Below are 25,144 nucleotides of genomic sequence, written 5' to 3'. Positions count from 1 at the left end.
AAAAAATATACAGGAAATTACTTTGTCCTCTGGAGTTATTTTGCCAAATCTGGTGACTAAATTCAGACACTGAAGCTGAAACAGAGATTTTCATCTTCAGGTTTAAGTACAAATCTCCATACAACTTCAATAAGGCAGTTGCTATGTAAGCCTCCCCATAACATGTGCATAGTTTCTGAGATGATAAAAATAAGAGCTACACTCTCTTCTCAGATCTGCCAGGTAGATATGAAGGGAGACTGTAGCCCTGACAACATTCATTATTAGCAGTGAGTCATACCATTGCTTGGAAATCCACCTCGGCATCAACAAGAGCTTTGGAGATCTGTGCTGCTTGCTGAAAGTGAACGTTATCTGGGAATAAGAGAGAGAAGAAAAAGGTAAAGCAGAAATGGCTTCGGTGCTATCCTGGGGAAAAACAAAACCATGAACAGAACACCCAAACAGGATTAAGATACAAGCCTCTCCTGCACTCCTTATTAGGAGACAAATTAGTTGTGGAAAGCTAGATTTTTGTATTGACGTAAATGTAACAGCCTTGCCCCTGCATGATTTTGTTTTGTCAGTAGTAAAACTGCAAACCTGTCTGTAACACTAAAATGTCTAATTAGTTGCAACTCACCATCTGCTGTTCCGTGAATAAGGAGATACTCAACTTCTTTGAAATTTTCAGCTTTGGCCATGACTGTTGAACTCTGAAAATTAAAAAAAAAGGTGCTATTGTTCAAGAAATGGTTTGCCACCAAATGACTTTCATTTCACTTAACATAACCAGGGGTACTCTGAATAAAAATAAATAAAATAACTTTCAAATGTGCACAAGAGTGTTGGTACTTTATATGGGAACATTCACAATATGCTTCTCGGTTTGGGATGTGTGTGTGCAGTGTGTCTGCAAAGTAACTTGCATTACAACTCCAGAGGGCCAGAGTTATCAGAGAAGCCCCTATGCAATGCATTGCTGACACGCTGTTATTGGCCTGCAGCCCTGTACTTTCCATGGGTTTCCAGTGCGATTCAGCAAACAAATAATTTTAAAATGTATTACCATAACATTACATGCTACTGTAGCATATACCTGCTATTTCGGAGAGACTGTACAAGCACTTTCCTCAACAAAACGTATATCATACATATATTGTATCAGTATAACCAGAACCTTTTATTTCTAAGCAAAAAGATTAGATATGTAAACTTACTGAGGGGTAACAGATGTTTAAAAAATTGAGAGAATATGAAATACAAGAAGAAAATAACACTGAACCAAAGGCATAACCTGAAGCTAGGTCACACTTTGGGAAGTAGAACAATATTGACTTGAGAAAAGTAGTGACTAAGAATAATCATGACAAATTTAAAACACTGACTAACCAGCAATATGATAACTGCTGGGACCTGCAATTATAACCTGAGAATTGCTGACAGAAAAAGAGAAAATGCAGACTGAACAAGAAAGGGTATAGGATGATGTTCTGATATGCACATTGAGACCACAATAAAGTAGGCCTGGTGAGAAATATGACATAGACACTGGGATAACTTCTTTTAAAAATCCATGAAATGCAAATTTTCATCCGTTAACAATGTTACACTGCTCTTTTGCTAGTTTTGCTTGAACCTTTATGTAAACTTGTTTGTATTACATCTATAAAAGTTCTCACATAAAGAGCATAAGTGTAAATGGGAATTGGTGTTTGTCTCTTTTAGTAACATTTGATTTATTATCTATGAAAATTAGGTCTAGACATAGAATCCTCATGGTTTTAGATATAAAAATCAAATGTATCATGCTACCAAGAAACAACAATACATAGTGCGCCTCATTTACACCGATGCCTGTTTACACTGCTCTAATAAAGTGCCCTTAAAGTGGCTGTAAATATTAGACACTTTATTCTAACGGCAAAAAATGGACTTAATCTAAAACAGTTCAATGAGAATTAGGCATGCTGTAAATTGCAAACATATAAAAGATGCAAGCTAAATGAGAAAAAAAACCCACAAGCCACTTCAACTTTCACTATCAAAATCAGAGTAACTGAAGAGGATGGCTCAGTAAGGACAGATTAACTGTCTGGAAACCAGTGACATATGAAAAGCTGAATACAGTGGTGATTGAAACAAGAGTTGGTATGGTGGAGGTGTGATGAAAAAAACCCCTAGAAAATATCAAAGTTGGAAAATCTAAAGCCATGGCAAGGTAACTGCCTGGAGAAACATGAGTACAGCAGCAGTCAGAGAGAATGAGAAATAGGAAGTAATGGTCCAGTGGCAAAACCAATTAAGCAGCATTCACTGGGTGGAACATTGTCCGCATGCACAGAGAAGCAGCACCTACAACTGATTGTTTAATCATGCCAGCAAATCAACCTTTATTATTTATGAAGGGGTGAGAAGAGAGAACACTCTGGTGAAGGCGAGGAGATGCATGACTTGGTCAGTCATTTCCTTCTCTCTCTCCTCTGTGACTTTCAGGCGTTATACTTGACCAACTTCATCAGTCTGAGACCAGCTTTCAAAATGCCACTTTTCTTTGCCTCTTTCCTCTGAGTGTTAACATTAGACAAGTTCATTTGTAAATACTTCCCAAGAATTCAGAGAACACAAAATACACAGAGGCAACTGTTTCCCCCAGAGATCATTGCTTTAATCTGGGTATTTATTGTTGTTCGTGGTTATAGTCTGCTTCTACAGGCACCTAACCAAACCCAGGGAGCAGAATATGACCTGCTTACTTCTAACACTGGAGGTTTCAAAGTCAGGAGCAGGCTCGGGTTAGATGGCCACAGTTACACCTCAGAGAGAGAGAACTGATGCTTTAAACAGGCCCCAGGACACATTTAAGGGTAAATAAATCCAATACATCAGCATGACTGCTTGCTTTCATGACTTACATTGTACAAGCCACAGCTCTCAAAGCCCATGTCAGTGCAAGTGTTCAGCTCTGGGCCACACTGAGCATAACTGGCTTCGCTAAAGATCACACAGCAGTCACCATTTTATCAGTGCTCAACAAACAAGTTAAGGTTTGGCTGAAATCTGAAGGTCTCTCTCCCTTTGGCATAGTCTCAGCTAATAGAACAAATGTCAAATCAGTACAAGATGGCATATTTACAAAATTGTACCCTGTTTTGCATAACCTAATGATGCAGCAGTTCTTAAGGACTGAACATTTCAAATCTGCTAGCAAAAGATTGCCAAATCTATGACTGTTTCAAACACTTGCCAAAACCATATCAAATTCAGAGTGAACTGCAAAATAATCTTCACAAGTTCAACAGTGCCTTTTGTAAGCTCTAGGCCCCTGTCATGATCTCTCCAACTAAGCCTCAGGACTCTCCATAGGCTGGTGACTCACCCCTCTACACATTAACCTGGACGTTGCACTCTTTGTGTTGGCCCCTACCTCAGGTGTGTTATAACTTCCATTAACTCCAGGCATCTGCCACCTTCACAAACCTCCTCCATTACACAAGACTCTCTAGTTAGCCTACAGGACAAATTGGGCCAGATTTTATTCTCATTTACATGGGTGCAACTTCAGTCTACAACCTCCACTGAGGGGAATGGAACAAAACTGGTCTCCTTTGAGCTGTACTTCAGCCGTGCTACTGTTGCCACACACTACTACTACCCGTTCTAGCAATGTTTGCCTCTTCCTTTGCCAACTCTCTTATTTTCATACTTCAAGGAGAGCCTAAAAATAGCCATCCCACCTAATTAGCTTGCTAGCAGGATGTGAGTTTAAATCATCCCTCAAACGTTCTTCCCAACCTCAAAAAATTCAGTTCCATACATACATTTGGAATTAATGTCGTGACAACATGCGTGAGGGGCAACAACGTGAGGGCTGGCCCTAGCGTTCTGATTAGCACATCACAGTGTCACACAGAAGACCAGGGCTCGGTTTCTGGGTCTAGTCACTGTCCCACACGTAAGCAGTTGCTGTCAGTACTAAAGTGGCAGAGCCTTCAGTATTTAGTGGGGAAAGGAACATTGCCCTTTCTGGCTGAGGTGAGGGCAATTTTGATAGAAGATAGGCGGCACCAGCTCTCCTTGATGAGAAGGAAGGTCACTGTTACAGAGCCTTGAAGAAAGGGGCTAATTTCTGAGTGGGGTCAGCAAGGTTCCAAGAAACAAGGTTCTTGGGAGCAAACAAATCCCCCAAAATGAATCACTGGGGTTATTGAACAGGCAAAGGAATAGAGCTTCTTTTGACTCTTGCAACACACAACGAGCAAGATCTGGAGTCAGACTTTTCTACCTCTAGAGGAAGGTGTATAGTGTGACAACATGATCTATATCATCACCCTCTTCTCCATCTAGCCACCATCCTCCCCAATTAGTCCTCTGAGTAACACATTAAAAACCTTTAGCTCTTGGTACTGGCAGTTTCAACGTGGCCACTGCCAGCAATGGATGCTGTGCCAAGAAAATTCGACTCCTGGCATGAAAGGATCAAACAGTCCTCTGGTGCCATCTGTGCCGTGAAGCTGGAGAATGACTTTGTGCACTCAGTGTGTTAATGTTCCATTCTGTAGCAAGAATGTGACTTATATTTACATTACTACCTAGCTGATCTGCTACTGTTCTCACTGCCTTAAAAGGAGCATACTTGGGGGCGGGGGGTCTGGGCGGGGGGAGCAGGCCAAAAGGAAGGTTGATAGAGCTAACAGCTGGGAAAAAGCAGATCTGGTTAGGCAAGGAGGCCATGATTGATCCTGATCTGTCTCCTGTAATAATGAAGCCATGAAAAGTCAGATATTGGTCAAGGACTCTTCCAGCAATCAACACCACTTTCAGCAGCTTTCAAGTGAGCCACAGGATAGCTTGTATTGCCTATGTAAATGTGACGAGTCCTCAAAGCAGATATTTCAGTCTATTTAAATATTTCATAGACCATTCACTGCATCTCCCAATGAGCACAATTTACCATTCTTTCCTTGTAACCCAGGGGTGGTTTAAGACTGTGTTCTGTCTTCCCTGTCTTCTCCAGACACACACTCTCCCCCATGAATTTCCCCCTCTCACAATGGATTCTTCAACACGCTTTTCTCCATCCTCCCAGCAAACAGACGCTTGGAACCAAATTAATGGCTAAATTTTGGTTGAGGTTATGAGGGATGAATAGGTGCATCTCTCCTAATCTGGGGCTTGTTAGGCATTGTTTTGGTCCCTGGTGCCTATAGGCAGCCCTAATTTGTGCCTGGCTGTCAAATGCTCATATAAGCCATTTTGGCACCCAGGGCATAGGAACGTTCTAGTCATGCCTCCATTCCCACAAGCTATGCTGACTCTACTCATACCAGAGAATTCCCCTACATCGGTAGAAGTCCCTGGAAGGATTTATAATGGCTGTTTTATGCTCCCCTAATTGTCATTGGCTGGTCCTGTCCCTAGTGTAATTTAGTGACGTCTCAGAGCTGCTCTGCCTTACCCCCAGCTTCTTACAGCCCCAAGGGGTTATTCAGGCAGCTGGAGACAGCTGGTCTACAAGTCAACATGGCCCTGCTTCTTTTCCTTCAAGAAATCCACTACACCAGGGGCTGGGGGAGGTGGCCTACAGCTTCTAGGCTGGCTCAATGAGAATTCCATCGTGCAATGGGAATCCCCAGTTATCTGGTTACACCATAAGTATAACAACTTTGTTGACAGAGTGGGGTCTAAGTCCCCTTAATTTGGTTTCACCACTGCTGGTTGGATTGAATTCTCAGATTCTGAACAGGAGCAGTGTTGCTCTCTTGCAAATTTATTGCAAGCCTTGGAAAAAAATCAAAACCAAAACCAAACAAAAATACGGAACTGTTTCTAACCCTCATGAGTATGGAGGAAAATGTGAAAATCTGAAGTGCAACCTACAGGCTCCAAAACCAGAAGGCATATTAAGGATACATATTTTTAATCTAGTTATTTTAAAGATAATTTCATACCTTTTGGGTACCCGAGTCATGATTTTTGAAAGCTAGAGGTCTGCAATACTACAAGAGTGTTTCTCTTAATTTTTTTATGCATTGCATTTTGTTTGCCGTTTTTATAAAGAAATGCATAGTATTTGAGTTAATCTGACTGAATTGGGTAAAGGAGGCCCAGGATTTTTAATTTCCTCCAGGCCCATGACATGTTTTGTGGCATGAAATAAAGATGGATCTCTCTAAATTTAACAACATGTACCCAAATAATCTAGAAAATGCACATTTCAGAACCTTAGAGGAACCACTGTGACTTCATTTTGGTTGAGTTTGTTTGTTTAAGACAGAATAGTTTGCACAATAGCATATCACATTTTTAGTTGAATGAGTTCCTTGGTATCCAAAATAAAACCATGATTTACAGCTTGTGATTACTGTTTGTAAAATATCCAAATCAAACTCATTTATTTAACATACCTCAAACCCCAGGAAAATAGTGTAACAATTTAATTCTAAATCCAGAAAGTAGTAACACTAGGACTTCTAGAAGCACAATGTAATATAACTTGAATTGTTAACAAGTAACTGAAGAAGTTATTCTGGAAAAAAATTGAATGTATTAATAACTGCTTATATCATGTGCTCCAGGGAAAAAGTATATTTAAACTACGGAAAAAAGGAATTAAGTACTATCTTACCTCATAGTTTTTCAGATTATCACTTGCTACAGGAAGACCCATGTAACGCTCTGTATATATTGAATCTGTAATATTAAAAGTGTGAATACAATATAGTAGAAGGCTTCTGCTTTTGAAAGTGCTTTTGTCTACCTGAGATTCCACATGTTGTGTTACTCACAGACATAAGGTATGCATTACCATTTTGGAAAGAGTCACCATTTTCCCTGATGAGCTTCACAGGGTATCCATAATCATTAGGAATATTTAATGTTGCTGTTGCCATGGACACCTGAATGCTGAATATTAATAAATCACTTTGTGTCCATGTTATATTATTGTCAGTAATCTTAAAGAAATTGCTGATACTCTAGCATTTACTCACTGGTTTCCGAAAATCATCCAGATAAATGGTCTCAGGTATTTAGAACTTAATATCATTAAGAAAAGAAACTGCCCAAACTGGATTATTCCCTGATGATTGAATTGGGCCTTATTTGCTTTATCTTTACATTTATATTCAGAATCTCAGGTTTTCCAGAGATTTTTCAGCATGTTGTCTGATTTTTTTTAATTGCCAGATTTGCTGCCCTTTTCTATACTAAAATCCACAAACGGAAGTATAATAAACACATTTCAATCTCTGTTTAACTACTAGTTACGACAAGTGTCATAGAGAACCACCTACATTTGATTTGCTTTTTTAACTCCACTGTGTCTTTTTCACTGATCTAGAAAATTACAGTCTGGAATTTTAGTGTTTCTCTGATTGTCATCAAAAATAAAATCTTTGCATAGGATTCCTGCTACATTGGAATATCTGCCCTAAAAGGTCACGACAATTTGGGCCTGGCAGTTAAAGGCAACTGAAAACTGTAAAATAAAATAAAAATAAATAATAATAAATAAAACTTTCTGGACTAGAGGATGTATTTTTAAATACTATTACATAACAAATGAGGGGAATAATCTAATGTGTGTCTCATTATGCTGCACATTCTGATGTGTGTCTCATTATGCTGCACGTTCGAATGGCTACAATTACTCACCACACAAGTTCATTATTTACATATAATGGACTCCTATGTAGGCTTTTGCAAAATCACTAACACTAGACATCTTTTCTGAAGGTACTGAAAGCCTACATTTTTCTAAACCAACTTCACTGAAAGGGATATTTAATCCTGAAGAATTCAACAGCACAGAGCCTAGTATTTCTTGGCTATTTGGCCAATTTCAGTTTATGCAACTTTCCTCTTATGTTGTTTCACAAACATGAGGTAGCTTTAAAAGTTTAGTGTCAAAGGTTCTCAGTAATGAAGCTTGCATACAGTAGTAACCGCAAGCTGGACTTTCTAATTATTAAAGTAAAGCATTTTAAGTGACTACTGTGTTGGTCTAGTCTTGTTTCATATAAAATGAATAACACACCACATCCTATCCCAAGCTACACATAGAGAAAGATATTTAAATAGCTCTCTTGTGTATTAACTAGGAAATGTACAGGACCAGATCCAACTCGGCTGAAAGACTCCCATCTTAGCTCAAGGTTACAGTCTTGTCAGTGCTCCTTCTAACAAACAAGCTCCTACAGGAAATTATAATCTTTTGTTTTACATTATATCTATCTATCTATCTATAAATCTTTTATAAGAATAAATAGAACCTTGCAATAATTGGTTTTCAATCCTGCCACATTTTTCAAGGACAGCATTAAAGGACCAACCATGAACAAATCAATGTACTAAGTGAGTCTAAGATGGGAGTATTCCTTTTACTACCATGTGAACACAGCACTGTTTTTGTCTGGACCTACAATGAGTTATATGTGTATACAGATTTTATTTTCCAGACATCCAGTCTCTTGAGGGATTTTCTTCAGAGAATTAACTAGAATTGTAAAATCTGAATTTTAAACCCGAGGCAGTTCACATCTGTGACTTAAAATTACTCAGTATCCCTTTAAGAGATGAATTTACAACACAAATGTTTTTATTCTTCCTATAGTTCAATCTTGTAAGCAAAGCAATAATTTAAAGAAACAAGTACCAATAATAATGAATTTATGACATTCAGTAATGAGCTCTCAACACTTTAGAACACATGGCAGTTTATGAATGCAAATGCAGAATTAACATTACAGTAATATTGCAAATATTACAGTAATTCTGTGCTTTATAAAGGTTAAACAGATTATCTTAAATTTAGGATCTGACATTTAAAAAAAACCCCAGAATTTGGAGAGATTGTGCAATACTGAACAACAGCTCACCAAAACAGACCAAATGGCATTTATGAGAGATCATCCAGTTAATATACAATCAAAGTATTATTCTATGAATCAATTCTCTGCAGCATGTATGCTGCAAGTCATATGGGAATATTTATAACTGGGAAGCCATCACATACCATAATATTGCCAGCGTGATACCGGGGCTACAGCTATTCCACACTTGAACACTTTACTTCCAGATCCAAGCACCATGGAGGTCACATACCCCCCATACGACTGAGAAGAAAACAATACAGTTATTTTAAGGGGAAGGAAGAGATGAGGCTCATCTGCTACACTACTTTTGACACCTGTTTTTTATATTGAGACCTCCATCATGATTTTGATACTCCCTCTGGAGCAGCAAGATCTAGAATAAAATTTATGACTTGGGAAGTGACAATCTCCATTTCAGTCTGCTCCAGGGGCAAGGCAACAAAGCACTGCCCTTTACTATGGGCTCATATGAAATTCACGAACTAGCCCATTACACAGATGTTTAAGTACCTGACATGCAGAAGCAAACAGGCAGCACAATATCTAAAAGGTGTTACTTGCTGCCACAAGTGATTGCACTCACAAGTTTAGAGGCCAGTTTAGAAAAATTTCCTCTTAACATTTAAAGAGATAAGTAACTTTAGGAATTTATCCCTACCTTGCAATGGGATAACAATGGACTAACCCTCAAGCAGCTGCAGAGTCCAGTGACTTCTATGACATTCATACGTATAGGGATCAGCACTCATGGAAACCATTGCTGGATTGGGCCCTTCAGTCCCAGTACGGCAAAGCATTTATACATGTTTAATTTCAAGCACACGAGCAGTCCCACTGAAATCAATGGGGCTATCAATGTGTGGGATGGTGACGGACCAGTAAGTGGAAGGTCTGTGAGAAGTGTGGTCCCTATCTCTATTCCACTATGTGCCCAGGGCTGGAGAGCTGAAAGTAGCATCCAGTGGTCCACGCATGCACCCTGATTCACCTCGTACCCTCTATTCAAGGGGATAAAGGGTGGGGCAGATTGACCATCTCTCCAGTTCATTCTCTACTGGAAATCAGAGAAGATCCAAAGCAGACAGGAAGGAGGACAGGTAGTGGAATACAGCTAGGGACCACATATCTCAAAGAACCGCCAGTTACAGGTCAGTAACTTCCCCTTCTTCTTCGAGTGATGGTCCCAATTGTAGTCCACTGAAGGTGACTGACAAGTAGTACCTAAGTAGGATGAGGGTGCGAGAATGCAGATGAGAGAGCTGAGTGGAGGACCACCATCTCAAAAGAGGCATCAGCAGAGAAGTCCTGCACCAGGCCATAATGTCTTGTGAATATGTGAATGGAGCCCCACCTGTCGGCCGAGGGGCAACTCCTGAAGTGATACCATAGTCGTTGCTTATGCTCCAGTAGAATAAACTCTCACTCCATGGGGGTAAGGCTAGGAGGTATGATAATTGATGGATCTCTGGCTGTATTCTACTCTATTTGGAGATTATCTGGGTAGAAATGGCATGCTCCCTGACTCTTTCTGTGATAACGATGAACAGTCTCAAGGATTTCCTGATTGGTTTTGTTCTTTGTAGGTAAAAGGCCATGGCCTGCCAAACACAGAAGAAGTGGAGTCTTCGTTCCCCTAAGGAATCATGTGTTTTTGGAAGGAACAAAGGTAGGTGAATTGACTGGTTAAGGTAAAATTCTGAAACTACATTGGGGATGAATTTCAGGTGCAGACACAATGCAACCTTATTCTTATGGAATATACTGTAAGGAGAATCTGCCATCATCGCTGCAAGCTTGCCAATCCTTCTAGCTGAGGTGATGGCTATGAGGAAAGGAGAGACATGGAGCAAGAAGCTAAAGTTTGGAGGGGGACTTTGTGATCACTGAATAGGTGGGAAGATTCTGATTAGGTCTTTCCAGATATCCAGTGGATGTGAGAAGACTGAGTAGGCCTGAGAAGGTGGTTGGTATGCACTGATTGCCACCAAATGGAGTCACAAGGAGCTGATGGACAGGCCTGATGTCTTCAGCGAGAGGATGTAGTCCAAGATGAGAGGACTATTTGCAGTTTCTGAGAGAATGCTCCTTTGATGTGCTCAAAAAGAAAAGCATCCCCATTTAGCTAGATAACATCTTCCAGCAGAGTCCTTCCTACTATTGGAAAGGATGTCTCGCATGGCTGTGGAGCATGAACCTTCTAAGGAAGATGCTTATCTAAAGCCTGGAGATGGAGCGGGTGCAGACTGGGGTGCTTGATCTTGCTGTTCCACTGAGTTAGGAACTCACTTACAGGTTTCCTGGAGGGACCTGGTGACAAGTAGCCAGTCATCGAGATTGGGGAAGTGCGACGGGGTGGACTAGGCCCTCAGGCCCCCTGCTGGAGGTCTTGTGGCCCTACCACAACCCGCCCCAGAAAAGGGCAGTAGAGCGGCCAACCTGCCTAGAGTGGCTGTGTGGGAAGCAGCCAATCATGGCCCAGACGGTTAGTAGAAGAAGAGCTGCAGGGCCAGAGTGAGTTCAGTTCTTTGCTAGAACTGGAGGAGAGTGGATGGTGCCCCAGATTGGCTGCTGGGACTCCATGAGGACAAGACCCTGAGATAAGGTGAAGAATGTGCAGGAACCATGGGGCAATGCTCTATTCCGGAGCAGGGACAAACTGAGAGAGACATCACAGAGGGCACTGAGAGAGGCCCCTGTTGGACTTGTACTCCGAAAGGGACTTGCATTCCTTCTATCTCACAGACAGACTAAGTATGACTTGGCCGGAGGGCTGAGTCACTGAAGACTCACCACAAACAGAGAGAGAGCAGGCACAAGCACTCGGCCAGGGAGCCCTTGCAAGAGGTGAGTGCAACCTCGTTACAGGAAGACAATGAGACCATCACGTCTAACATGAGCTGCTACTACCAAGAATATCTTGGTAAGACTCTGAGGGTACTCACTATTTCAAAAGGGAGCATTCTGTACTGAAAATAGTTGGATTCCACCATGAATATGTGGAACCATCTATAAATGAGATGAATGTCCAAATGAAAAAACAGGCATCCTTCATGCTGAGAGTCATAAATCAAATGCCCTTTCCTAAAGATGGGATTATAGAATCCAACATGACCATGCAAAATTTGAGTTTGCAAATGAAGTAGTTGCCAGGGAAGATAATGGAGCAGGTAATCAAAGAAATCATCTGCAAACACTTGGAAGGTGGTAAGGTGATAGGGAATAGCCAGCATGGATTTGTAAAGAACAAATCGTGTCAAACTAATCTGATAGCGTTCTTTGATAGGATAACGAGCCTTGTGGATAAGGGAGAAGCGGTGGATGTGATATACCTAGACTTTAGTAAGGCATTTGATACGGTCTCGCATGATATTCTTATAGATAAACTAGGAAAGTACAATTTAGATGGGGCTACTATAAGGTGGGTGCATAACTGGCTGGATAACCGTACTCAGAGAGTAGTTGTTAATGGCTCCCAATCCTGCTGGAAAGGTATAACAAGTGGGGTTCCGCAGGGGTCTGTTTTGGGACCGGTTCTGTTCAATATCTTCATCAACGATTTAGATGTTGGCATAGAAAGTACGCTTATTAAGTTTGCGAACGATACCAAACTGGGAGGGATTGCAACTGCTTTGGAGGACAGGGTCAAAATTCAAAATGATCTGGACAAATTGGAGAAATGGTCTGAGGTAAACAGGATGAAGTTCAATAAAGATAAATGCAAAGTGCTCCACCTAGGAAGGAACAATCAGTTTCACACATACAGAATGGGAAGAGACTGTCTAGGAAGGAGTATGGCAGAAAGAGATCTAGGGGTCATAGTAGACCACAAGCTTAATATGAGTCAACAGTGTGATACTGTTGCAAAAAAAGCAAATGTGATTCTGGGATGCATTAACAGGTGTGTTGTAAACAAGACACGAGAAGTCATTCTTCCGCTTTACTCTGCGCTGGTTAGGCCTCAACTGGAGTATTGTGTCCAGTTCTGGGCACCGCATTTCAAGAAAGATGTGGAGAAATTGGAGAGGGTCCAGAGAAGAGCAACAAGAATGATTAGAGGTCTTGAGAACATGACCTATGAAGGAAGGCTGAAGGAATTGGGTTTGTTTAGTTTGGAAAAGAGAAGACTGAGAGGGGACATGATAGCAGTTTTCAGGTATCTAAAAGGGTGTCATCAGGAGGAGGGAGAAAACTTGTTCACCTTAGCCTCCAATGATAGAACAAGAAGCAATGGGCTTAAACTGCAGCAAGGGAGATTTAGGTTGGACATTAGGAAAAAGTTCCTAACTGTCAGGGTAGTTAAACACTGGAATAGATTGCCTAGGGAAGTTGTGGAATCTCCATCTCTGGAGATATTTAAGAGTAGGTTAGATAAATGTCTATTAGAGATGGTCTAGACAGTATTTGGTCCTGCCATGAGGGCAGGGGACTGGACTCGATGACCTCTCGAGGTCCCTTCCAGTCCTAGAGTCTATGAGATGGTGGAAGTTGAGCGGTTGTCAACTGCCCTTCTTTTTGGGTACCAGGAGGTAAGTTGAGTAAAACCCATTCCCTTGGTATTGAGGAAGGATGTGTTCTATTGCTCCTTGCTGCAAGAAGGGGCTCACCTCTTGCTCAAGAGAAAGAATTCGGAGGAGGTAGGGAGGCAAACTCTATCATACAGCCACTTGACTGTTATTGCATTCTAGGTGTTGAAAGAGACTTCTAGACAACCCCCAAATGGTATGTGTGTGGGGGGAGGGAGGATAGAGGGGATGGGGAGATGTTGGGCTTAGTGTTTTGCGGCTCTCATGCACCAGTCAAAAATAACGTCAAGCTGGTGGCTGAAACTGAGATACAGTGCTTGCTGCAAACGATGTGTGGAAATGAATCTTCTGAATCCTCTACCTCTTGTGTAGTGGTTCAGAGGGCCTCTGGTGGAAAAAATGCTTAGACACATATCTAGGTCTAAACGATGGGTGATGCCACTCCCTCTTAGGGGCCACTGTATATATCCCCAGTGAACAGAGGGAACTTTAGAGCCCTTCAGGTTATGGAAGGACTTGTCTATCTTTTAGTTGAAGAGCTGCAATTCATTGAAGGGTTATACTTCTCTGGTATTCTGGACCTCCCTTGGAAACCCTGATGCATGGAGCCATGACTCCTTGAGCATGATGACGACAGTAGCTATAGCTCTAGAATATGTATCATAGAGCATAGTCAGGTACCTGAACAGGGTACGGGGGGGAGGGGGCAGTTTCCTAACTCTAAACCTTAAGAGATCAATAGAACACTGAACTGTAAACTGTAAAAACTATTTACAAGGCTAAATTCATTTGTTATTTTGTAGGGAAAAAGCCAAAGCTATGGACACTGGAGGTTCCTACCCACACCACGTGGCAATGAGAAGGAACCAGGGTAAGAAAACAAAAATTCTGTCCCTTTGGCTAACAGATAGTAATCTTCTCCACCCTTGTGGGAGTGCAGGTGGAAGGCTCTGGGCACATGCCTAACCCACAGTGGACTATAATAGGGACCATCACTCAAAGAATTACAATTCAGGCCTGTGCGTTAAAACTTTGCTGAAGCAAGGCCTTAATGAAGAGCTACCAATCTGACAGCTCTGTAAATGGAATTCTCCCTTTTGTCCATAGGATATGTTCAGAAGAAGCAGCATCAGTGCAGACTTCTTCATATTATGTAGTTAGTATGTAGAGTAAAAGATACAAAAGCTAAGTCTTTAGAATTACCTAATAGAGATTCATCAGCCAAAGTAATTTGAATACTCACCCAGCCCCAAATAGCTATTCTGTTCTTATCGACAAAGTTCATTTCAGAAAATTTTCTAAATGCAAACAAAAATCAAACGCTCACTGGATGGCAGAGATTTTAGAGTAGTAGTAATCACATGCAATTCCCTGTTTTCTAATATGCTGACATTTTAACTTATACAGCTATGGCTGAACCATTTGGCCCAGTGATTGCTTGAGACAAAATGTAATGTTCCACCTTTTTCAGAACTTCATAAAATCTGTTGAGTTTGAAGCGTTTTTTGTGTGTAACTGACAGAAAACAAAACCTGGCAGCTTTGTAAAAAAAAAAAAAAAAAAAAAAAATGCTCAGCTCAGATTTAGCCTACATGATTTTTTTGGTATGATACTGGCAGCCCTAGAGGTATGAAATGGTAAGGGGCAGGGATTACATCTGGTCCTTACAGGAGAGATGAGAGCTGAAAAACAATACCTGAAACTCAATTCACAAAAATTCCTTTTCAACACTGAAGTCCCACCTCTCAGTGATACTGGTGCAATCTCATTGACTTAATTTACTTCAACTAGGTCCACCAGTATAAGCTGAATGGTGAATATGACTACAGGGAAAACGCTGATTAGCTCAGCAGATACAAACAGAAGTCAGTCTTGATGAACTGAACAGAATAATTTGTTTTAAAATATAGTCTGCTTTTTGTGATCCCTATCAAAAAGTCATTGGTCACCAGCCAACAGCTAAATATTAGTAAGGTAATGATTAGGAGACAGTATATAATAAACATACACATTTTGAAAATTTCACCGTGACTACTAGCAGAGTCACAAAAGGAAGTTTGTGGACAAACCCAAAGTAGAACTTGGGTCTCTTGACTCTGAGATGTATGCTACAGTGACATGATTATCCTCTCTCTCTTCTATAATATTACCACTATAATAAAGTTTTTGCTGATGAAGCAGAGCCTCCCTTCACTGTATGTCATGATGTTTTGTTTTATGAGTTGTTTGTTGAATAGAAAGAAAGGTGCCTTGGTTTATCACTCTTAAAACTTCAACAGTTGGGAGATCAAGTGTTATAATAGTTAATGAAAACAGTCCACTGTGTGCTCACCTAGCTGCTGAGATTTGATCCTCTACTTCATATGTTCCCAGTCTTCGATTTATTGCATGCATAATTTCATCTCCTTGGTAGCCACTTCCTCTGCCATCAAAGCTAGCCACAATGATCTGTTCTGTGCTTGCAAGGTATGTAGCCCAATTGATACGGAAGGCATAATCTGCTTTCTGACTGCAGGGTCCTGCATAGCTGTGAAAGAATCCCAATGAAGTCAAACATCTGCTGTTCATTTATTCTCTCATAAAGAATATGTGATACAGTTATTGCTGAAAATCATGAACAGGCAAACTTAATAACTCAACTGAGCACCAGAAATGTGTGAAACTCATCCACTGCTTATCCCAAATCCCAGCTTTTACTGGGGGAGAGCAGCAGTCTTAGTGGAAATAGTCACATGAGTGAGCACTGTAGGACCTGGGCCTTCTTTAGAATTCAATTGCTTTGCACTATAGTAACAATCCTAACCAAATTCCATTTCTTATGTTTTGTCACTTTGTTTCAAACTGATGCTATTGTTTAACTGAATGAATCTATTTCTGGTGCTCCATTTAATTATTATTCATTATTTGTCTCGTTAAAATGTTAAATCAACAGTAAACAGCCTTCACTTGTGAAAATACAAAACAAAAACCCCATGTCATTTCACCACACTTTCAGTGACTCATCGGTGAAATTTAAAAACAAAAAAAACCCCATCCTATAGACTAATCAAACTATTTTTCATGCAGGCTTGGAAGGGAGAAATGAGAAGTGATTGCTATTGTACTTTCTGTTTTTTAAGTACTTTGAAGGCACTCAGGTACTTCAGACATGCGGCTGCATAAGTACTCAGACTGATACAGTTAGATTAGATAGATTAGCAAATATCATCTTTACTAATCTAGCGTTCTGTTTCTGAAGAATTCACTGCATGCTGTCTTGTTTATTCTTAATGGGAGACTTCACATGAGTAAGACCTGCAAGACTGGGTCCTAAAACTATCCAACTCTGTTTCCCTTTTGGGGAAAAAAAGAGGAGCCTTTTTAAAAGGGAAAATAGGCATTAACGGCAAAAAAACTGAACAATAAAAGGATTCATTATCTACCTCATATGTCTATGTACTTCACTTTCAAAACCAAAGCATACATATGTCAGAATTTCAAGAGACCCTGGGAGGTCTCTTTCAAGGGTAGGATTTCTCTGCATGCAGCATTGCTTCCATGTATACAGATCTGGTTATTGATGTGAACTCCTTATTTTACTATTCTGAAAATGGTGCTCTCCATAATCTTTCTGGAGAGTACACACTTCATTCTTCACAATGATATGATTAGTAATCCACTGTGTGAAACAAGGTTGATACTCACCAAGGACCAGATGACAGTCAGTGAGAGCACAGGGGTTTTGTTTTGAATTTTAGCAAGTGAAGGGGATTTACTGTTCATTACAACTATAGGTAGGCAAATAATGAATAATTCTAGCCAATTAAAGAAAAAGAGGTAACTGATTTCTATGTTGAGAGGAAACCAATATAATTCCTGAATTATGCTATTCTTGTGGAGCCAGTTTTCAGTAAATATGGAAATTTGTTAGCCATTTCTATGAACAGCCAATTCAGTAATTCTCATCAAAGAAACAATAATTAATGAAAATACATTAGAATGAGCAAAAGAGAGTGAGGAATCTATTCATTGACTTCAATGGGATTTGGGTCAGAATGCAAAAGGATTATGGTCAGCTATATTCAGAACAATCTGGAAACAGGGCCTGGTCCTCCAAGATAACGAGGAATTCTTGTGTGCCCTGAACTCCTGTTGACTTCAGTGGGAGCTGTGGGTACCCAGCACCCCATGGAAAGAGCACAGAATCATGCCTGAAGAGTATCCAGTGCCATAAACAAAAGATACCCTTGTTAGACCTTGCAGCATCTGATGGCGCACACGCTTAGGAGGTCCACTGTAGAACAAAACACATGACAATCTATAGAAAACTGGGATTCACAATGGTTTCTCTGTCTCTTAAACACACTTTTAAAGGCCACTTGTGTGTTTTCTGAAGTTATTAGAAGTCTTTGAAGGAAATGAAAGTGATTACAATGCTAATATACTTGAAGACTTACACATCAAGGAGCAAAGGGTACTTCTTCAATGAATCAAAATGCGGAGGTAAGATCATCTGATACCACAATGCTAAAAGTAAAAAAATAAAATTGATTTGTATTAGTTGTGCTATGAAATAACTAACATATAGCTGCACTGTTCACATAATCAGTAAAGTACATTTGAGTCATCCATTAATTTTTTTAAAATTGTACAAAAAGCTTTATTTTATTTAAAAATGCCCTAAAACAAATGAGTCTAGATTTAGATTTACTAGGTTAATTAGAAACCTTAAATCATAATGTCTTCGTGGTTTAAAAGTAAGTACCTAGAAATTCTGAAGCTTTTAGAGCTTTTTTTTTTTTTTTTTAAATTGTAACTCAGTATGTTTTTTGTGGTTGAGCCTACATTTAATGTGGAAATCTTGACAAAGTGGTGTGCTGCCAGTCTGGAATCAGCTCAGAAAATGCTTTTCTAGTCAATTTTCTAGGCCCCATGTCCCAAATGAGAGAGGATACTGAGTGGAAATTATGAACTTCCCAGGTAAGTGTGGAACAACGAACTCTATTCAATGGCCTATGAACAAAACCTTAGAAATATGTTTTATTATATTTACATAATAGGTAATAGCAATGCAATTCCATGCTTATCCTCTCGGAACTGTGATGGAAGAGCTGGGGCTGAGATGAGTTAACCAAACATATTAAGGGTAGACTGTGAATGATACAGGGAGTGCTGCAGACTTAGCAGTTTGCTTGTTCACTGAAGGATTTTATAGGAATGGATGTTGCACAGAGTATAATGAGTGTTGTAGGAATATGTTGTGTTCTAATGGTTAGAGTCCAAGTGTTTCAGGAGTTTGTAGAGTTCAGACTACACATGATGTTAAAATACAAAGGTGCTAAGTAACTTTCAAAAATTAAGACCCTGGGTCATATGCTGTTAAAAGTGTTTTTCATCTTTGTGCTCCGTAGATGTAGGTACAGGCATCTCCACTGAGATGTACAAGACACATGGATTTAAGAGGATATTTGGATCTGAAGTTTAAATTAATGGGATTTTTTTTCTGCCCAGTAGTACTACACAAAGAAAGAAGAGGAAATTCCCCTTACCCAACAGTTTCTACCCAGAAGAGATGAAGTAGTAAGAGGAAGAAGGAATAAAAAGATGAACACACAACTGATAGCATGAAGATCATCTTTAAACCTCCATCTTCCCTGGTAGTTTCCATCTTTAAACCTACTAAAAATGTCACTAGAAATAAAAGACAGAAACACAAAGATAAAGGAGAGCTATAATATTCATGAGATAACAGTGGGAGGAGGGAGGTATCAAAAAAGTTTGTAAAACTTGATTTCTGTAAGAATGTTCATTTTGTTTAGCACACTAGCAGTTGAAATGAAGAATAGTCCAGGAAGGCATTGTGCAGACTTCTCATAGCCTATCAGTACTCCTCAAACCAGTATCAATTCAAGGCAAGACTCCAAGGAAACTTAAGGGGCCATGAACCTAAACAGCTGGTTTGGGTTCCTTAACACCATGAAAATCCAAACCAGCGAGATTCATAAAGCATTAGTGGAGAATTCGCCTAATGGGCAATTTAGCCTCATATCTAACAACTATAATAACCACTTAAAACAAATTCTTTAAGCACTACCACATTGTTATACTGTTATTCAGAAAGCCTGGAGTCAGTACACTATTCAAGCGTACACATACTTTTAAGCATGTGAAGTCACATTCCACTGACTTCAATGGGACTAATCACATATTCGAAGTTACACACATGCTTATGTGCTTTGCTGAATTGGGGGCCTTAATAATCCAAAAAAGTTTTCCAGAAATGTACATCCTGCATCTATTTATGAAGAATCATACATAGTACCACTCCACCATGATCTCTGTAATCAAACACAAGCGACTCACATTAAATGTGCCTTTAAATTAACATAAACTAGTAATCTCTTTAAAACAATTAAAATTCTACTATAGCATAGCATAGCATAGCATAGCATAGCATAGCAGCACTTCTATCCTTTAATTTTGACTCTTCACCCTACCACATATATTATCAACTAAAAGAGCAGTCATCCACAACATCATCATAAAGAAAGCACAATGATACACACTCTACAAAATAAATTTGTCAAGGGTAGCAGCTGATTTTATTACGTGTAATTTCAACAGTGCTGTCATTTCACTATTTACACACATTCTCTCTCTCTCTCTCTCTCAACTAAAAGTTTTAAGAACTAAAGACTAAGGCTGTATTTATTTAAATTAGAATATATTTAAGAAAGTTTCTAGCCCGGGGTTTTTAAAATGTATTACCTCTTTCCTAAAAATGGTAAAGAATTAAGACATATTTTTAACTTACTGTATCCATTCAGACTAATGGTGTCAACTTTTTTGGAAGGCATTTGAATATCCTTCAACATACTGTCCAAGTCTGTGTTGTTTTCCAGAATTCTGATGACTAAATAAGAAGGTGGATAAAAATTCAATGATTTTTTAATTTAAATACATTTTTCCTTTTTAAAAATAAACCTGTTTAAAATTCAATTTGAAATTTACAAGCTATATTAAGACCAAAATGTACTATAATCTATTAAAATCCTTTCAATAAATAAAAATATGCTGCATCATTGAATCCTCTTTGAATTTTAACGAGTTACAGGTTGCTGCTTTTTTTTTTTTTTAAATGGAGCCCTGGAGCACCCATAGAGTCAGCGCCTATGGTTGAAGCTGCTTCACATTGTATACAGTAGTGAAATATCCACTGGAGCAGGAACTGGAACCTGGATCTCCCACATCTCAGGTGAATGCCCAAACCACTGGGCTAAAGAGTCAATGACCCACTCTTAATCCCTCCCTGGCCTCGAGACACCTCAGTTTGTCCTGATTTAGACACCTAACTGCATGAGAGGGCTCTCAGCTTTGAATCCCAAGCAAAGAGAAGGACATCCATCTGACTGAGATTTGGCTATCTAGTTCCCTCTGAGGGCAGGGATTAGGCCGTACCCCTCTCCTTAGCATTTCTTATTAGTTAGCGTGGGTAGTTCTCCACTCAGCTTGCCTGCTTCTCTGAATCTCATTCTTAGGCACCTAACTCTCCCCATGCATTGTACTAACTCAGGGCTTTGAATGCCACCTGGTGGCAGGGCGCCTAAATGTTAGGCACTGCAATGTTCAGCCTAAATGTCCTTTATGAATCAATCGAACCCCTAGTGGGATTTTCAATAGCAGCTGGGTGTGAATCTGTTCAGGTGCTTTTCAAAATCCCAGTACGTAGCTATTTGCACCTCTAGGCACCTAAGTACTTTTGAAAATCTGGCTTATGGTGACCAGAAACAATCCAGAAATTCACTAACTGCAGTTAATATGTACTTTAATAAATCAGTTTGAAATGCAATACATGGTTTAATAAACTTGCTTTTGTTCCTTTTGTATCGAACACATTTAAGGCAGTTAAATTGTTTTTATATATAAACAATCTATCAGGTCTGGTTTTGTACACTTTTAACTGAATTCCAGCTCCCATCCAAACTCACCTCGGCAGAAATCATGAGTAAAACTTTACCGGGTAAAAAAGAAATGCACTATTTTCTAACATAATAAAAATGGGAAATTAAAGAATCTGAACAAAATGTTGAGCTATATAATTGCTTATATAGCTATATATAGATATAGTATATTCTCCTGGTTAGCAAAAAGTAGTATCAAATTTACTGTAATGGCTACAGTTAGTTGCAAATCAGTATCATTTAATAGTTATACCAATCAATGAGAATGAACCTTGTTTTAGGAAAATAACTAAAAAGTAAAAAGCAAGAGTAAAATTTATTATTTAAATCAAGTTTTCCTGCTCGCTGATTTAAATCACTGCTGAAAATCAACACACCTTGTTAAGACAACAACAGAAATAAACGGCAAGTCTGATTACTGAATTCCAGTGCATTTTATCTCATTCTACAGGGAAAAACTCAGAGTTAGCCAGGACATGATTGACTGTCAAAAGTTAAAATACCCTAAGACTAAAGGAACTGCATATCTGCTACACACAGACACACATGCTGCAATTGAAAATAGAGATCAAATACCATGATCGTCACTACTTCTGGACAGCATAGAAGTGGGCAGGCCGGGACCTATTGACAGAACAAAAGAAAATCGGTGTTTTAATTGAATGCCTTTTTAAACATGATCCTAACTAGGCGACTGTGAATCCCAAAATGTTCAGCTTGGGAAAGTAGCTGAACTTCTGGATGAGTATCTGAACCTTTTCAGGACCATCACTGAGACCCCTAAAGTCTCCCCAAAGGTCCTCCACCTACTTTCCACAGAAGTCCCAGGATCCCCCCTCATGTTTGAGAGACACCCAAAGTGCGAAAGCATTGGCTTAAGATTTCAGCACTCAGTGACAGACTTGAAGGTGGCAATTTTGCAACAAAAAAACTTCAAAAACAGACTCCAAAGAGAGACTGCTGAACTCAAATGAATATGCAAATTAGATACAATTAACTCAGGCCTAAACAGAGACTGGAAATGGTTGGGTCATTACACTAATTGAATCTATTTCCCTATGTTAAGTTCTCCTCACACCTTCTATGGGTCATCTTAATTATCACTTCAAAAGTTTTTTTTCTCCTGCTGATGATAGCTCATCTCGATTGATTAGACTCTTCCTGTTAGTATGCATACTTTCACCTTTTCATGTTCTCTGTATGTATAAATATCTCCTGTCTGTGTGTTCCATTCTATGCATCCAAAGAAGTGAGCTGTAGCTCACGAAAGCTCATGCTGAAATAAATTTGTTAGTCTCTAAGGTGCCACAAGTACTCCTGTTCTTTTTGCGGATACAGACTAACACGGCTGCTACTCCGAAACCTGTAATTAAAACAATGTGCGTTTCAGAACTCAGGTGATTCAGATGTTTTTGCTGAACTAGCTAATTCATCCCTATCACTTTCCAATATGTGTGCCAGTAGGTCCGTGACTCAGGAGATGAGTTCAGATGTTTCTTGGACTCTAAATATTGGACACTAAATATTTCATGGACTCTTTTTAACAGGCTTACCATCTCACCCCTGATATTAATCGCACTCACTGAGGATGTCTCATCCCTAAAAAGTTGCTCCCAAAGAAACATCCAAGTGCTTCCACAATATACAGCTCTCTACAGCAGCATCTTCCCTTTCAGAGAAATAAACAAGTCTCCCTATAGAATTTTGCCACTAATTCCCTGTGAACCACCAGTCATCAAAGAAGACAAGAATCTATTGTCCACATTCCACTTCTGGAGTGAGAGTGTCACCTCTGTGATACTTGAGGGCATTAAAGTGTTTACAACTGAAGACAGGGGGCTGGTAGAAGCTCATTCTTTGAGATAAGCCATCAGCACTGGCACATGCCACTGACCCAAATCTGTTGTCCTGAGCATACTGCAAGATGCATCTGTTTGCACAGATGACTTCAGAGATGCGGTTTGCTGGAGGTTAGATCTGTATGGGAGAGGGAAATTGTATGTTTTGTTGGGAGGTTGAGTTCTGCTGATTGTTGGGGTAAGCTATCATTCCATTTTATTTTTATGATTATAATTTGAGTGACGGGTGCTTAGAGCCTACGACAGGCAGCTGCTAATTACTGCATAAATCCAAAGAAATAACAATGAACACATACCATTGTTCTTTATCATGTACCTTCTCTATCATTGGTTGAACCCCTCCTAATTAAATACTGAGTCACATTCGTATCTATTAGTTTGGGTCATACTCACCATAACAATTCAGCAGATAATACTGTGCATCATTGCTGAAGGATGCAGAATAATACTGACATCTGTCTTTGTCCAGATCACAGCTCACGCACTTAGGTGTGGTTGGACCATTTCCAACCGACACTCTGCAAAGTGATAGAAAGTTTCATTTTAAAGGTAAATGACATTCCGGAGAAGGTCCATTCAGTCACCACAGTTATCAGGTGACTAAACAACGCCAGATGGAATTTGTCTATTTTACATCAGAGACATATCTCTGTACAAAACCATGCATAAGCATTTATGTAGAACAGAGCACCCTAGTAACAATGCATTTTGCATTATGATGTGCTTTTCTTAATACCGTATATAATGGCATGTTTGTAAGGTGCAGTCCTGTTCCCATTAAAGTCAACAGCAAAACTCCAGTTGATTTTAAGGGCAGCAAAACCAGAAACTAGCACTCCAGAGTTCAGGCAATACTGCAATTTACATCATAATCAAAACTCTAAAATACTAATATTATAATGAGCATTTTTCATCTTCTAAATCAATTGTTTTATTCTCTGTAACACAACGTCTTATTTAACAGCTTGTTTTCCTAAAATATTTTAATTAAATATTCCATACAGAACTGTACATTTTATTCAGGAAAATGGATTTTGAATATCTTAATCACTAAACTTGTCTATAATTTTCATTACATTCTTTTCATTTCTAAATTTGGAAATATAATAAGCATCATACTTATAAAGGTTTCTTCCTCCTGGCTTTCCACCAAATTCATTACTGATGTAGTATCTATAAAACAAACACACTGGTTGAAGAAAGTTATTTATGGTGTACAAGACATAAAATGATCATTTAGATATTGCTTAATTACATTTTTATGCATCGAATTTTTATTTTAGAGAAGTTAAGGTAACTCTCCCTAATGTAGGTAAGTATATGAGATATCTTGTGGTGTTCATATTTATATCTATCAAAACAAACTGTCAGTGTATTATTTTTATCTATTCAAAGTTACCACACTCAAGTAACTTGCTTCACATATTGTGGTATTTCTGCCCGCCATAGCATTTGCAGAGATTAATGCAATTTCAGAGGAAGCAGTGAGAAGGCAGACCGTCAACTAGAGAGAACACCTTGTGTTTGGACATAGTAGTTGCAAGGGATGCTACGACTGCATGACACCTTTAAGTCAGTGGGAATTTGTCTGTCTGGCCACGAAGGGAACAGTGCTTTATGGCTGGGGTGGGGGAGCGAGGCCAACTGCTGAAAAAGGGGACAAGGGGCCAGTGTGCTGACACTGACTCATTCACTGGGAACTGGATGGGCAAAATGATTTAAAAGGGACAGCCCTGTGTGTGAAGCTCCTTTTTACATGGAGAAGCCTGAGGCAGCACCCAACCTCCCTCCCCTTTAGGCGGTGAAATACCAGATTGGCAAAGGCGGAGTTGAGGTTTTTTTGCCTTTCCCACAGAGGGTTCAGGGAGGGCTTTGTTCCTGCAGACTGACTCCCTCAGGGAACTGATGCACAGGACCCCCTGGGAAGTTAAGAAGAGGGGGAAAGGAATCCAGGAGAGCTGGCTGTA

General features: G+C 39.6%; 1 protein-coding gene across 1 annotated transcript in view; it reads right to left on the bottom strand.

The window, feature by feature from the left end:
• Positions 1–25,144, bottom strand: part of DPP4 (dipeptidyl peptidase 4) — a 72,513-nt gene that overhangs the window by 2,446 nt on the left and 44,923 nt on the right. Inside the window, exons 15-25 of the mRNA XM_050969237.1 lie at positions 24,297–24,350; positions 23,571–23,695; positions 21,895–21,942; positions 20,172–20,270; positions 17,815–17,884; positions 15,711–15,905; positions 14,622–14,676; positions 8,996–9,095; positions 6,608–6,672; positions 623–695; positions 281–354 (exon numbers count right to left, since the gene is read on the bottom strand). Coding sequence (XP_050825194.1) covers positions 281–354; positions 623–695; positions 6,608–6,672; positions 8,996–9,095; positions 14,622–14,676; positions 15,711–15,905; positions 17,815–17,884; positions 20,172–20,270; positions 21,895–21,942; positions 23,571–23,695; positions 24,297–24,350 — 958 coding nt within the window. The remainder of the gene's footprint in view (positions 1–280; positions 355–622; positions 696–6,607; positions 6,673–8,995; positions 9,096–14,621; positions 14,677–15,710; positions 15,906–17,814; positions 17,885–20,171; positions 20,271–21,894; positions 21,943–23,570; positions 23,696–24,296; positions 24,351–25,144) is intronic.

The sequence above is a fragment of the Gopherus flavomarginatus genome, chromosome 10 (assembly GCF_025201925.1).
Source record: "Gopherus flavomarginatus isolate rGopFla2 chromosome 10, rGopFla2.mat.asm, whole genome shotgun sequence".
Lineage (NCBI taxonomy): Eukaryota > Metazoa > Chordata > Testudines > Testudinidae > Gopherus > Gopherus flavomarginatus.
This window is presented reverse-complemented; position numbering and strand designations above follow the sequence as displayed.